Source organism: Coregonus clupeaformis, chromosome 4, assembly GCF_020615455.1.
Source record: "Coregonus clupeaformis isolate EN_2021a chromosome 4, ASM2061545v1, whole genome shotgun sequence".
Taxonomy (NCBI): domain Eukaryota; kingdom Metazoa; phylum Chordata; class Actinopteri; order Salmoniformes; family Salmonidae; genus Coregonus; species Coregonus clupeaformis.
The window spans coordinates 11,610,389-11,623,917 of NC_059195.1; the positions used below are offsets into that span (position 1 = coordinate 11,610,389).

At 41.1% G+C, this 13,529-nt stretch overlaps 1 protein-coding gene across 3 annotated transcripts in view; it reads left to right on the plus strand.

The window, feature by feature from the left end:
* The first annotated feature begins 503 nt into the window (after positions 1–503).
* The window catches only part of LOC121553289 (insulin-like growth factor-binding protein 2-B), an 84,655-nt gene continuing 71,629 nt past the window's right edge, over positions 504–13,529 (plus strand). For all 3 annotated transcript variants that reach the window (XR_005997513.2, XM_041866322.2, XM_041866315.2), the window contains exon 1: positions 504–918. Coding sequence is in view for 2 of the 3 variants with exons in the window: in XM_041866322.2 (XP_041722256.1) it covers positions 555–918 (364 nt within the window). In the remaining variant the exon portion in view is untranslated. The remainder of the gene's footprint in view (positions 919–13,529) is intronic.

The window sequence follows — 13,529 nt, forward strand, 5'->3', positions numbered from 1 at the left end:
TGGCTCGGGGAACAAAACATCGAAATTTTGGGTCCATGGCCAAAAACCCACAAAGTCTGACAAACTCCAAGCATTGATTATGCAAGAATGGGCTGCCATCAGTCAGGATGTGGCCCAAAAGTTAATTGACAGCATGCCAGGGCAGATTGCAGAGGTCTTGAAAAAGAAGGGTTAATACTGCAAATATTGACCCTTGCATAAACTTAATGTAATTGACAATAAAAGCCTTTGACACTTATGGAATGCTTGTAATTATACTTCAGTATACCATAGTAACATCTGACAAAAATATCTAAAAACACTGAAGCTGCAAACTTTGTGAAGACCAATACTTGTGTCATTCTCAAAACTTTTGACCATGACTGTAGTTAGTTACCTGCCTTTTGACATACAATATCAGAAACATGACAGTTGATAGGACCCTGCAGATTGCACCACTCGGTCTCTTACTTGTTTGCTATGCTAATACAGTTGACAGTTCCACTTTTGGACCCAGAGTTTACATCCTTATCTACTCATGTTACCCTTTATTAGACAGTACAGCTAGAGGCAGAATGGTGCTATATTATGGCTGCAGTTTGCTGCTGCTTACGTTCCTTGCTCTGCCGGGCCTATTGCTAGGGGACTTGGTATTCCGTTGTCCGAACTGCGCTGAGGAGCGCCAAGCTGCATGTCCTAAGCTTGCCACCACCTGTACTGAGATAGTCAGGGAGCCCAGCTGTGGCTGCTGCCCAGTGTGTTCCCGGTTAGAAGGTGAATTCTGTGGTGTCTACACACCAAGGTGTTCCACAGGGCTGCGTTGTTATCCCACTGCAGATTCAGAACGGCCCTTGGAGCAGCTGGTTCAGGGGTTAGGACGATGCTCACACAAAGTGGACCCGGTACCCAACCTCACTCAAGAGCACCATGACCCGAGTGGTAAGTAACTAGACTGTCGCTAAGAGAAGGTTATCATTAATGTAGGGTAACAAGTATTCTGTGTTATACATATCTTTATCCGGCCACAAAGGAGTCCACAATATTGAAGTGCATGGCATCTGCTGAATGTCATAGGCTGGTATACTGGAGATCTATTGCTTCTTTATCTGTTCCCATTATCTGTACCCCAAGATGTCCCCTTATTAGGTGTAAATGGCACCTGGTCAGTGGCAAAACGTATTTAAAAATAACAAGAATGTGTTCAAATAGGTCATTATTGATTTCTGGGAATGAATGTTGACATTCGTGGTGTGTTTGGACTAACTGGTAGATCCAAATGCTATTGATCTTTGAGGACAAACAAGCTAATCTCTTTTGTCGAACTGCTAACCATGTTTGGCTGACCCAATTTCTCTGGGTTTTTTAAACAAAAAGTACATCTATGACAATTTCCCCACTTTTTTAGTGCCCAGATCACAGGTTAATGCTGCCGGCAGTAACTCAGTGTCATCTCACATACAGCATCCCCTTCACATCAGATTTCCATTTCATGAGTCAAGTGTAAAAGAGGCACTATCAGGTGCCAGGTGTCTTGTAAGCTTGGGGCTCTCTAAATTCTCTTTAATTAGGTAGCATGTCATATTCCCACACATAGCTTCCCCCTTCGCCCTCCATCCGTCTCCCTCCCTCCATCGTGTGTTTGTTTGATAACTGTTGCTGTTATTGGAATGGCATCACATCCTGGAGCAATGTGAAAAGCTGTATGAACTCATGCTCCATGTGCTTTCGTCCCACAATACACACAACAAACCTCAGAGTACATAGAGTACACTCTTGACTCATTGGATTAACTCATCATTTTCAAGGGATTCTGGACTTGGGTGGATGTTTGAACCTTTGTCCTCATCTGACTGAGCACACATTGCATAGGCTTCAACTGCATTCAGTCTCTCAAAAACACTGGTTTCTGACACAAAAAGATTCCCAGATTGGGAAGAGCTAATAGTGACTGTCTTTGCAGTTTGATTGCAAACAACTCCATGTTTTTGTTGACTCACCATGATTTGATATCTGACCATAGGTCTGTTACAACTTTTTTCCTTTTTATTGTCTCCTACTTCGTCTCTTTCTCCTCCTTCTCTCTGTGTGTTGTCTGTGGACTGGGATTGTCCTTGTAGCCCTGCAGGTAATGGTGTGCTCAGACTTGGTGTGCTCACACCCCTACAGGTGTTTAATTACTGCATGTGTGTGCTTTTGTGTGTGTGTGTGTGTGTGTGTGTGTGTATGTGTGTGTGTGTGAGAGAGAGAGAGAGAGAGAGAGAGAGAGAGAGAGAGAGAGAGAGAGAGAGAGAGAGAGAGAGGGGGGGGGGGGTCTTAATTTGACCCATTTCTCACAGCAGGAAAATCATGTGAATTATTGTGTGGATTATAATTAATGAACATTTCTGTAAGGGCAAATCAAGTCTGACATTTTAAAGTGAAAATTACAAACTTTAGAAGCCTTTTTAAACCTCCAAAACACTAAAGGTTTGCATTTCCTGCAACAACAGGGTTATCACATTAAGATCTAACATCTGTAAAGATAGAGAGGGAGGGAGTGCTCTGGGTGGGAACTGCATGTTAGTACCTGTGACCCTAAAGAGGCTCCCCTCAGGAGAATAGGGATTCCTTGACTCCCTTTTCCATGAAGGTAATCAGCTGATGTTCTCCTTTATGGAAACTCATTAGCATTAGATTTAACCTGTTCTGAATGGAAAAGTTATGGGCCTGGAGAACTCTGAGAATTCGGAGCCTTTTAGAGGTCAAAACGTGATGGAGAATAGTTGAAAAAGGTCAATTTCCAAACGAATCAAAAATGTTATAAAGGCAGACCTCGCAACAGTATAGCAACTTGTTAGCATAAGTTAGCCAAGTTAGGCACATCATAACCTTATTCACAAGACTTCCTCCCAATGCTCAGAAGGTCTGGTAGACCAAAGCTTCAAACATAGCCTTCGTTAGCCCAGTGGCAAGTTCTGGAAAAAGTCCATATGAAAATAGAAAGTCAGGGAGAATGTCCAAATGCATAGCCATTAGCAGTGTTGGGGAAGCTACTCTGAAAATGTAGTTTGCCAAGCTACCAATGACTTCACACTGGAAGAAGTTAAGCTACACTAAAGCTACCCTTAAAGGAAAACGATCTTTGGTATTTTTTTCATTATAGGGTCGCATTTGCGACTGTTTGACTTGGCTTTTTTTATCATCATGATTGTGTGCAATTGACCAAAAGTAAACCAACTTTCTGAAGAGGCAACAAAGGCAAGAGAATGCCCCTGTCTGTGTGTGTCAGGACAAAACCAACATAGAGGGAAGGTTGTGGAAACCCTCCAGGGCAGTCGATCATCCCCGTCAGTGGCCCGCTTTGGCCAGTAAATACAGTACATTGAAATAATGTTATTTTTTATCTAGGCTATATAATTGATAAAAAAAACTGATTGATTCCCGAAGCTGTTTGTTTGTTAAGTTGATTATCTATCACATGCGTGCTGCACACATACAGCCTATAGATAATCAGAGAGAGCATGCAGCTCTCAAACAGCTGGTTGTTGCGTGTAGGAAAGCAGTAGGAAAGATGTTCCAAGTTATGATATCTACCAGCAAATGCTAAGGCAAGAATGGGTATGCAAACCAGGTATTACTGGTGATGCACAATGAATACTGGCGATGCACAATTCAGTCATCATGGAATAGCCTACCTTGAAAATCAGGCATTGCCTCTATGACTTAGAACTTCTATTGCTCCAATATAATTATTCTGTGATTTCATTTCTGATCAGTTTTTATAAGAGATGTAGCTGCTTTCGTTTGTTTCCCGCCATTTCAATTTAGGGGTGTTGCGCTAGTCTGTTGCGCTTGTTGTGGTAAAACCAGGTGTGGCTATTATGAGCAAGACAACATCGAATGTTGGCTTCAACTTGGTTTTCCATATAGAGTATTCCATTACAAAGGGAACCCGTTTTTTGGTCACTTTCTCGCTTTATAACATGATACAATAACACCTCAATAACTCTTCAACATCTCAAATGGCAAGACTGACTAGCTACCACATGGACACTTCATTAGTGTGTTTGTGTAGGGAACATGCTGTCTATTTAGTCAGACAATGCCCACATTATTCAGACATATTTTAGAATGTAAAAATAAAGTTAATGTCAATGCATAATACCATTGGGTAGGTATATTTAAAAAAAGTAATTATTCTTAGTGGTAATGCATACTTTTTTGCATACATTTGGGGGGGACTTTCTTTTCTTCAATAGGCTATTACAACAATTAAATATAAAATGTAGGTCCTTAGAAATTACAATTAAGTGCTTGAAAAAGTCATTGAAAGTCCTTTAATTTGACTTGCCAATGTTTGTATGAACCCTGTATAGTAGGGCTGCCCAACCCTCTTCCTGGAGATCTACCATCCTGTGGGTTTTCAGTCCAACCCTAATTTAACACACCTGATTATACTTATTAGCTGCTCAACAATACCTTAACTATCTGAATCAGATACGCTAAATTGGGCTTGGGCTGAAAACCTACAGGACAGTAGCTCTCCAGGAAGAGGGTTGGGCAGCCCTGCTGTATAGGCTACTTGCTCAGCCCACAAATGAAAGCTAAAATCACCTGCTATTGAAATGATGCACGCATCATTCGCTTTCCTGTCAGATCTTGACCCGGGAGAGTATTTTTTTCATTTGGGCCAGTAGCTTTCAGGTGGCACTAGCCCGGTGTGCCACTGGCAAATTTACCTGAATGTCGAGCCCTGCTGTGTGCGGTGCGAGTAGGGCCTATATGTCTACCACTTTGTGTATCCGTTAGCGATGCTAAAGACAGCCTAACTGTCTTCGGGTAGATGAAAAGGCAATTAAAATGTAACTACAAAGTAGCATATGCCTACCTGGTAGAATCATGACTATTTGCATCAATCCAATGGCCATTGTTTTGAAAACTCCATCAGAAGTGTGCCACAGAGACACCACTAGCCAAACACAACTGTCTGGCTGGTGCACACCTGAATTAAAGGGTAACTACAGTAAAAAATCTAAATCTCTCTCTTTTCCCAGACATCAAAAATGGTCCCCTGATGTGGTTTAAGCATTGTTGTGCACTTAGAACTTCTTGATAAATTATCATATATAAATTTGAAATGTCATAGACTACAAATTGCAAGACATATCACTCTGGATTTAGATATTAACAGAATGTGTAATTTATCCTATTAAACACAAAAACTATTTTCAGGTGAGAATTCGGCAGGTCTGATGTTGAAAAAGAAAGGACATTATTGCATACTCCACCCATATTTTGTTTTTGCTAAAAACTAGTGTGTACAGTGGCTTGCGAAAGTATTCATCCCCCTTGGCATTTTTCCTATTTTGTTGCCTTACAACCTGGAATTTAAATGGATTTTTTGGGGGGGTTGTATCATTTGATTTACACAACATGCCTACCACTTTGAAGATGCAAAATATATTTTATTGTGAAACAAACAAGAAATAAGACAAAAAAACTGAAAACTAGAGTGTGCATAACTATTCACCCCCCCCAAAGTCAATACTTTCTAGAGCCACCTTTTGCAGCAATTACAGCTGCAAGTCTCTTGGGCTATGTCTCTATAAGCTTGGCACATCTAGCCACTGGGATTTATGCCCATTCTTCAAGGCAAAACTGCTCCAGCTCCTTCAAGTTGAATGGGTTCCGCTGGTGTACAGCAATCTCAATTGGATTGAGGTCTGGGCTTTGACTAGGCCATTCCAAGACATTTAAATGTTTCCCCTTATACCAGTCGAGTGTTGCTTTAGCAGTATGCTTAGGGTCATTGTCCTGCTGGAAGGTGAACCTCCGTCCCAGTCTCAAATCTCTGGAAGACTGAAACAGATTTCCCTCAAGAATTTCCCTGTATTTAGCGCCATCCATCATTCCTTCAATTCTGACCAGTTTCCCAGTCCCTGCGGATGAAAAACATCCCCACAGCATGATGCTGCCACCACCATGCTTCATGGTGTTCTCGGGGTGATGAGAGGTGTTGGGATTGTGCCAGACATAGCGTTTTCCTTGATGTCCAAAAAGCTCAATTTTAGTCTCATCTGACCAGAGTACCTTCTTCCATATGTTTGGGGAGTCTCCCACATGCCTTTTAGTGAACACCAAACATGTTTGCTTAATTTTTTCTTTAAGCAATGGCTTTTTTCTGTCCACTCTTCCGTAAAGCCCAGCTCTGTGGAGTGTACGGCTTAAAGTGGTCCTATGGACAGATACTCCAATCTCCGCTGTGGAGCTTTGCAGCTACTTCAGGGTTATCGTTGGTGTCCTTGTTGCCTCTCTGATTAATGCCCTCCTTGCCTGGTCTGTGAGTTTTGGTGGGCGGCCCTCTCTTGGCAGGTTTGTTGTGGTGCCATATTCTTTCCATTCTTTAATAATGGATTTAATGGTGCTCCGTGGGATGTTCAAAGTTTCTGATATTTTTTTATAACCCAAGCCTGATCTGTACTTCTCCACAACTTTGTCCCTGACCTGTTTGGAGAGCTCCTTGGTCTTCATGGTGCCACTTGCTTGGTGGTGCCCCTTGCTTAGTGGTGTTGCAGACTCTGGGGCCTTTCAGAACAGGTCTATATATACTGAGATCATGTAACAGATCATGTGACACTTAGATTGCACACAGGTGGACTTTATTTAACTAATTATGTGACTTCTGAAGGTAATTGGTTGCACCAGATCTTATTTAAGGGCTTCATAGCAAAGGGGGTGAATACATATGCACGCACCACTTTTCCGTTATTTATTTTGTGTAATTTTTTTCATTTCACTTCACCAATTTGGACTATTTAGTGTATGTCCATTACATGAAATGCAAATAAAAATCAATTGAAATTACAGGTTATAATGCAACAAAATAGGAAAAATGCCAAGGGGAATGAATACTTTTGCAAGGCACTTTAGTTCCAGTAGTTAACTATACTGCTACATAGCAAAAAAAGTAATTCCCTACTTAAAACACCAAACTTGTTACAGGAGGGGGTCGCAGTTCCGGAGCGACCCACTAGGTATCATCCTCCGACAACCTTGGGCACCTCCTCACTCACAGTCTGGACTAATCAGTATCCTATTGGTGTCACCTGTGTCTACATGTCCACCAGTACTACTCTGTGTCTGATCGGAGACCTATGTACAGGTACTTGAGAAGTGTTCTCCCTGTTTCGTTATTTGTTTCAGTCGTAGGTAGTATTTTGTATTTTGGCTGTCAGCCGGTTTTTGGAGACTTATTTGTTCCGTCTTTCTTTTATCGTGATAAATCCGTCATTTTGTATTTTGTATCATCTCTGCCTACTGCCTACTGTATATTGTGCACCGCACCTGGGTCACACCTCACACCAACCCTTACACAAACTACTGCAAAATGTAATTACTACTTGAACTACATGGACAGTGCTTTCAGAAAGTATTCAAACCTCTTGACTTATTCCAAATGTTGTTGTGTTACAGCCTGAATTCAAAATGGATTCAAAATTGTTATTTTTCTCATCCATCTACAGACAATAACCCATAATGACAAAGTGAAAACATGTTTTTGTAAATTGTTGCTAATTTCATGAAATTGAAATACAGAAATATCTAATTTACATAATTATTCACACCTCTGAGTCAATACATGTTAGACTCACCTTTGGCAGCAATTAGAGCTGTGAGTCTTTCTGGGTAAGTCTCTAAGAGCTTTGCACACCTGGATTGTACAATATTTGCACATTATTATTAAAATAAAGTATTCAAGCTCTGTCAAGTTGATTGTTGTTTGTTGATTATTGTTAGACAGCCATTTTCAATTCTTGCCATAGATTTTCAAGCCGATTTAAGTCCAAACTGTAACTAGTCCACTCAGGAACTTTCAATGTCATCTTGGTAAGCTGCTGGAAAACAGACTGAACCAGGTTTTCCTCTAGGATTTTGCCTGTGTTTAGCTCTATTCCATTTCTTTTTTTCAAAAAATCTCCTTTGCCGATGACAAGCATACCCATAACATGATGCAGCCACCACCATGCTTGAAAATATGAAGAGTGGTACTCAGTGATGTGTTGTGTTGGATTTGCCCTCAAGACATTTAATTTTTTCATTTTTAAATCATTTCTAAAAACATAATTATACTTTGACATTATGGGGCATTGTGTGTAGGCCAGTGACACAAAATCTACATTTAATCAATTTGAAATTCAGGCTGTAGCACAACATTTTTGGAAAAAGTCCAGGATTGTGAATACTTTAATCTCCCACAACACCTCCCCCGTCTTGTGTACGTCTGTTTATATTCGCCCTGTCTGCGCTCGTCTGATGCAACATGGAGATTTAATCAAATGTAGCTAGCTGTTTGAGTCCATTCTGTCATTTTTTGTGGGTTGTTGGTTTTCCCAACAAGCACAACGCATATTAATCACAGATTTGGATGATGTATAGCCAGCAAGGCTTCTAAATTCCCCCTATCAGTCCCAAGACCCCAGCAAAAATCAGAATTTCATTTATCTGCATGTCCTGCCCTTATATTTAACCTCACAATGAAGTGTTTTACCATGTTATTTTCAGGACAACCAGAGATACAAGTAGAACACAAAACAATTTGACATAAACAGTTGCATACATGAGTTTTATTGACAAATGTCAATAAATAAAATAAAGTGTGCCATAGCAAAATGTATATGAATGCTGTAAGTACAGAAATTGTTGGCTGGATGGGAAATAAATATCCAGCTAGCCAGTGACAACTGTGTGGAGTTTGGAGTTTGTGACAGCAACTATGTAAACTTATTACAGTATTAGAGCCACCATGTCCATGATCTTCTATGTAGAAGAACCCCTTTCCTTCTAAAGACTCTTGTGTAGGTTGTGAGCTTCATAGACATGTTACATGTGTGTGTTCGTGAGAGTCTCAGCTTTTCATAGATAGCTTTTAATAGTTTGTAGCTCAAAACATTGGACTCCACAGATGTATTTTTTTTGTGGGATCCGCCCTTGTCTCACAAACACCGCTTTAGCTCAGCCCCTGTTAATCACACAGACTAATGGTTGGTATCTACTGATTCAGAAGAAATAGACTAATCCAGTTGTACAACCCAGAAGTGTAGCTCAAACACACAATGTTTAAAAGGGGTTAGAAGTCCAAAACGTGCTGGTGTTATGGTGGCACTCCTTGGGTTAAGTTAGCTAGAGATAAAAGGTAGGTAGCTAGCTACAGTTCAGCCTCTCAAGCTCGGGGGAATGTTTTTGCTAGCACACAACATGTTTCTGATTCAGAACCATGCCTTGCAGTCGTATGATTCGCTAAGATCAAATAATGACAAATACTTAAAGAGGAGCTGAACCAAAAACAAAACTACTTATCTAGTTAAAAACATTCCATGTGGCATTGATAGTAGTCGTAAACATCAATTGTCCCAAAATTGACAAAAAAAAGTGTATGTTGGATAATTTATAATGTCAGTATTTTCCAAAACTGAGGTTTGTGAGATTTATGGAATAAATGATTTAAAATGTTGTCTTGGGTTGGGTTTAGATTTCAGTCCTGACCACATTCACACTAACGTGGGACCACTGCCTGGCAGCACCCAAATCATCTGAGAACAGCTGCATGCTATCCAATAGTAGCAGCAGAATCAACCTATAGCACGCCCATATCTTTACAGACAGTAGAACACCCAATGAGACAACGAACAAGACATAGCTACAATACATCATCGCCAATGTTATGTTGAAAGAACGAGACTTGTTCTTTATTAACGGCTTGTTTTTTCCCCCAACTCAAACATCCACACATTCGTGAGTTAACATTAGCATCACAAACACAACTGTCATTCCTTTAGCCAAAGTCATAGATAGCATGGTGGCGCAGGATGTTTGGGGTTTGGGATAAATCAACTACGGTGAGGGAAGAGGAACAAACAATAATAACTGCCGGGGTACGATATATTGAACATAACACCTACACATCAAACCACACCCTCAAGAAGCAAATCTAGTTTTTATTGAGGAGGAGAAAAACCCAGGTGAAATCAGTTCAGACCCCCTTTAAGTTCACTACCACAAAGGCCAGATTTGAGTCGTTGGTGTTCCCGGCTTATATGCGCAATTAGCCTGGGAACGATGTTAGGCCCATCATTACTATTCCATGAGGAGAATTTTGGGACTCTTTGTATCTCTACTTGTGAATTGTTGCTAGCTTTTTAGCATAAGTTAGACACATTGCAACTGACACAAAGTCTATGGAGGTTGACTGATATGACACACTTTTGACTGTAATTCCTTTTGGAATAAGTGCTAAGTCATCAAACACAAGACTAGACCTCAGGCCTTTTGGAAGCAGAGAACTTGAGTTGGAAGAAGAAGCAAACCGTCAAATTTATGGGCTCCCTGGTTCGACAAAACCTACACAATTACTTGACTGTATCTGTTTGCCAACTGAACTTGTTTGAAGGGGTTTAGCCTCAAGTGGAAGGAACCGTCACAAAGTATGGCCATTATCTTGGCAGAAGAGAAAGGTGTGATTTGGAACCTATTTACCACATTTTGAGCACAGTTCTACTGTAAATGACAACCAATGTCCAAAAAAACTGTACAATTTTAAGTGACATTGTAAATACTGTATATCAATAACTCGGACAGCTGTGAAAGCATGTTCAATAGCATTCTCAAAGCAAGGTTCAGACAACTTTCTAAAGGTAACATGCAGTTGCTATGCTGCCAAGATGGGATCAACACTAGTGTTTCAAAGTGAAACTAACAAGCTGACGGTTGTTGGCTGAAACGTGTATATTTCTTCTGAATATGAATCTCTCTCTCTCTCTCTCTCTCTCTCTCTCTCTCTCTCTCTCTCTCTCTCTCTCTCTCTCTCTCTCTCTCTCTCTCTCTCTCTCTCTCTCTCTCTCTCTCTCTCTCTCTCTCTCTGACACTCCGGCACAGCGAATTCCTTTGTCAAGTCATCGGGTTGTTCTCCCTCCTGGGAGTGGTTTACTGTCTCAGAGCTGCACTCCTCTGTTTGTGCCTCCCTAATTACAGATAACAGTTGGTGCAGTGAGACACACACACAGACACACACACAAACACACGCTCACACAGTGCCCCCAGGAGGTAGTTCACCTCCCCTGAGAAGGCAGGCAGAAAGTCCTTACTCAGCAAGAAAACCAGGCTAAAAGTGCTTCCATACTATTCCGTGCTCGCTTCCCGTACTATTCTGTGCTCACATTCCATGACAGGGAGTAATGTTCTGCTCCGTAGTCAACAATTCTGCACCAGTGTTCTCTATAAGAATAGCAAAATGCAGCTGAGTTATAAACAGAGTTTCTGTGTTTCAAAACTGAGTGATTAGGAAATGAGTGAAACAATATCAGAATGGAGACGTTTTGTAATTCTGAGCCCTCCTGAACCCCGTATCTATTGTTGGCCCAATTCAGCCTGATTTTAGTGAACCGAGCGATGCTGCAAAAGGGTAGTGTGAAAGAACTGGGACAGCATGGCACAGCTTGATCATGTGGAAATGGTAGTACAGATAACGCTTTGCCAAAGATTATAAAACTTCAGGTGGACCAAACATAGATTAAGCACTTGGGTACAACTTCATTCACCACCATATTATTATTATTATTATTATTTTTACAGATTGAAGGGAAACAGTGTAAAAGACAGGTGGGACCGGGATTCAATCTCAGCTAGAGGCTCGTATACAGTGCCTTCATAAAGTTTTCATACCTCTTGACTTATTACACATTTTGTTGTGTTACAGACTGAATTCAAAATTGATTAAATATATGTTTTTTTCTCACCCATCTACACACAATACCACATAATGACAAAGTGAAAACGTGTTTTTAGAAATGTTAGCAACTTTTGTGAAAATTAAATACAGAAATGTCTAATTTACATAAGTATTCACACCCCTGACTCAATACATGTTAGAATCACCTTTGGCAGTGATTACAGCTGTGAGTCTTTGTGGGTAAATTGCTAAGAGCTTTGCACACCTGGATTGTACTATATTTGCACATTACTATTTTTTAAATTCTTCAAGCTCTGTCAAGTTGGTTGTTGATCATTGCTAGACATCCATTTTTAAGTCTTGCCATAGATTTTCAATGTATTTAATTCAAAACTGTAACTAGGCCACTCAGGAACATTCAATGTCATCTTGGTAAGCAACTCCAGTGTATATTTGGCTTTGTGTTTTAGGTTATTGTCCTGCTGAAAGGTGAATTTGTCTCATTTTACATTTTCGTCATTTAGCAGACACTCTTATCCAGAGCGACTTACAGTTAGTGAATACATATATTTTAATTTTTTATACTGGCCCCCCGTGGGAATCGAACCCACAACCCTGGCGTTGCAAACACCATGCTCTATCAACTGAGCTACATCCCTGCCGGCCATTCCCTCCCCTACCCTGGACGACACTGGGCCAATTGTGCAGCGCCCATGAGTCTCCCGGTCGCGGCCGGTTGCGACAGAGCCTGGATTCGAACCAGGATCTCTAGTGGCACAGTTAGCACTGCGATGCAGTGCCTTAGACCACTGCACCACTCAGGAGGCTATTGTCTATTGGAAAGCAGACTGAACCAGGTTTTCCTCTAGGATTTTGCCTGTGCTTAGCTCTATTCCATTTATTTTTTATAAATAAAAAAACTCCCTAGTCCTTGCCGATGACAAGCATGCCCATAGCATGATGCAGCTACCACAGGTAGCTTAGTGGTTAAGAGCGTTGTGCCAGTAACCGAAAGGTCGCTGGTTCTAATCCCCTAGCCGACTAGGTGAAAAATCTGTCGATGTGCCCTTGAGCAAGGCACTTAACCCTAATTGCTCCTGTAAGTCGCTCTGGATAAGAGCGTCGACTAAAATGTAAATGTAAATGCTTGAAAATATGAAGAGTGATACTCAGTGATGTGTGGAGTTGGATGTGCCCCAAAAATAACACTTTGTATTCAGGACATAAAGTTTTGCAGTTTTACTTAAATGCCTTATTGCAAACAGGATGCAGATGTTTTGGAATATTTATATTCTGTACAGGCTTCATTCTTTTCACTATTTCATTTAGGTTAATATTGTGGAGTAAGTAGTAGGTAAGTATTTACTACACAATATTATTGTGCGCCACCCTATGGGACTCCCAATCACAGCTGGTTGTGATACAGCCTGGACTTGAACCAGGGTGTCTGTAGTGACACCTCAAGCACTGAGATGCAGTGCCTTAGACCGATGCGCTACTCGGGTGTCACGGTTTCGGCCGAGGCTGCTCCTCCTCCTGGTTCGGGCAGGCATCGGCGGTCGTCGTCCCCGGAGTACTAGCTGCCACCGATCTATGTTTCATGTTCGTTTGGTTTGGTCTTGATGTTGTACACCTGTGTCTAGTTAGTCCTCATTAGTGTTCTATTTATGTCTCGTTGGGTGTGTCTGTGTTTGTGTGTGATTGTTCCTGTCGTATGTTTGCTTGTCGATTTCCTTATTCGCTCGGTTGAGCTTTACTCCACTGTGTTGGAGCGTTTTACGCACCTGTGTAGTGCGCCTTTTGTTTGTCGCCTACGTGCGTAGTTTCGCCTTCGGGCAAGTTTGTT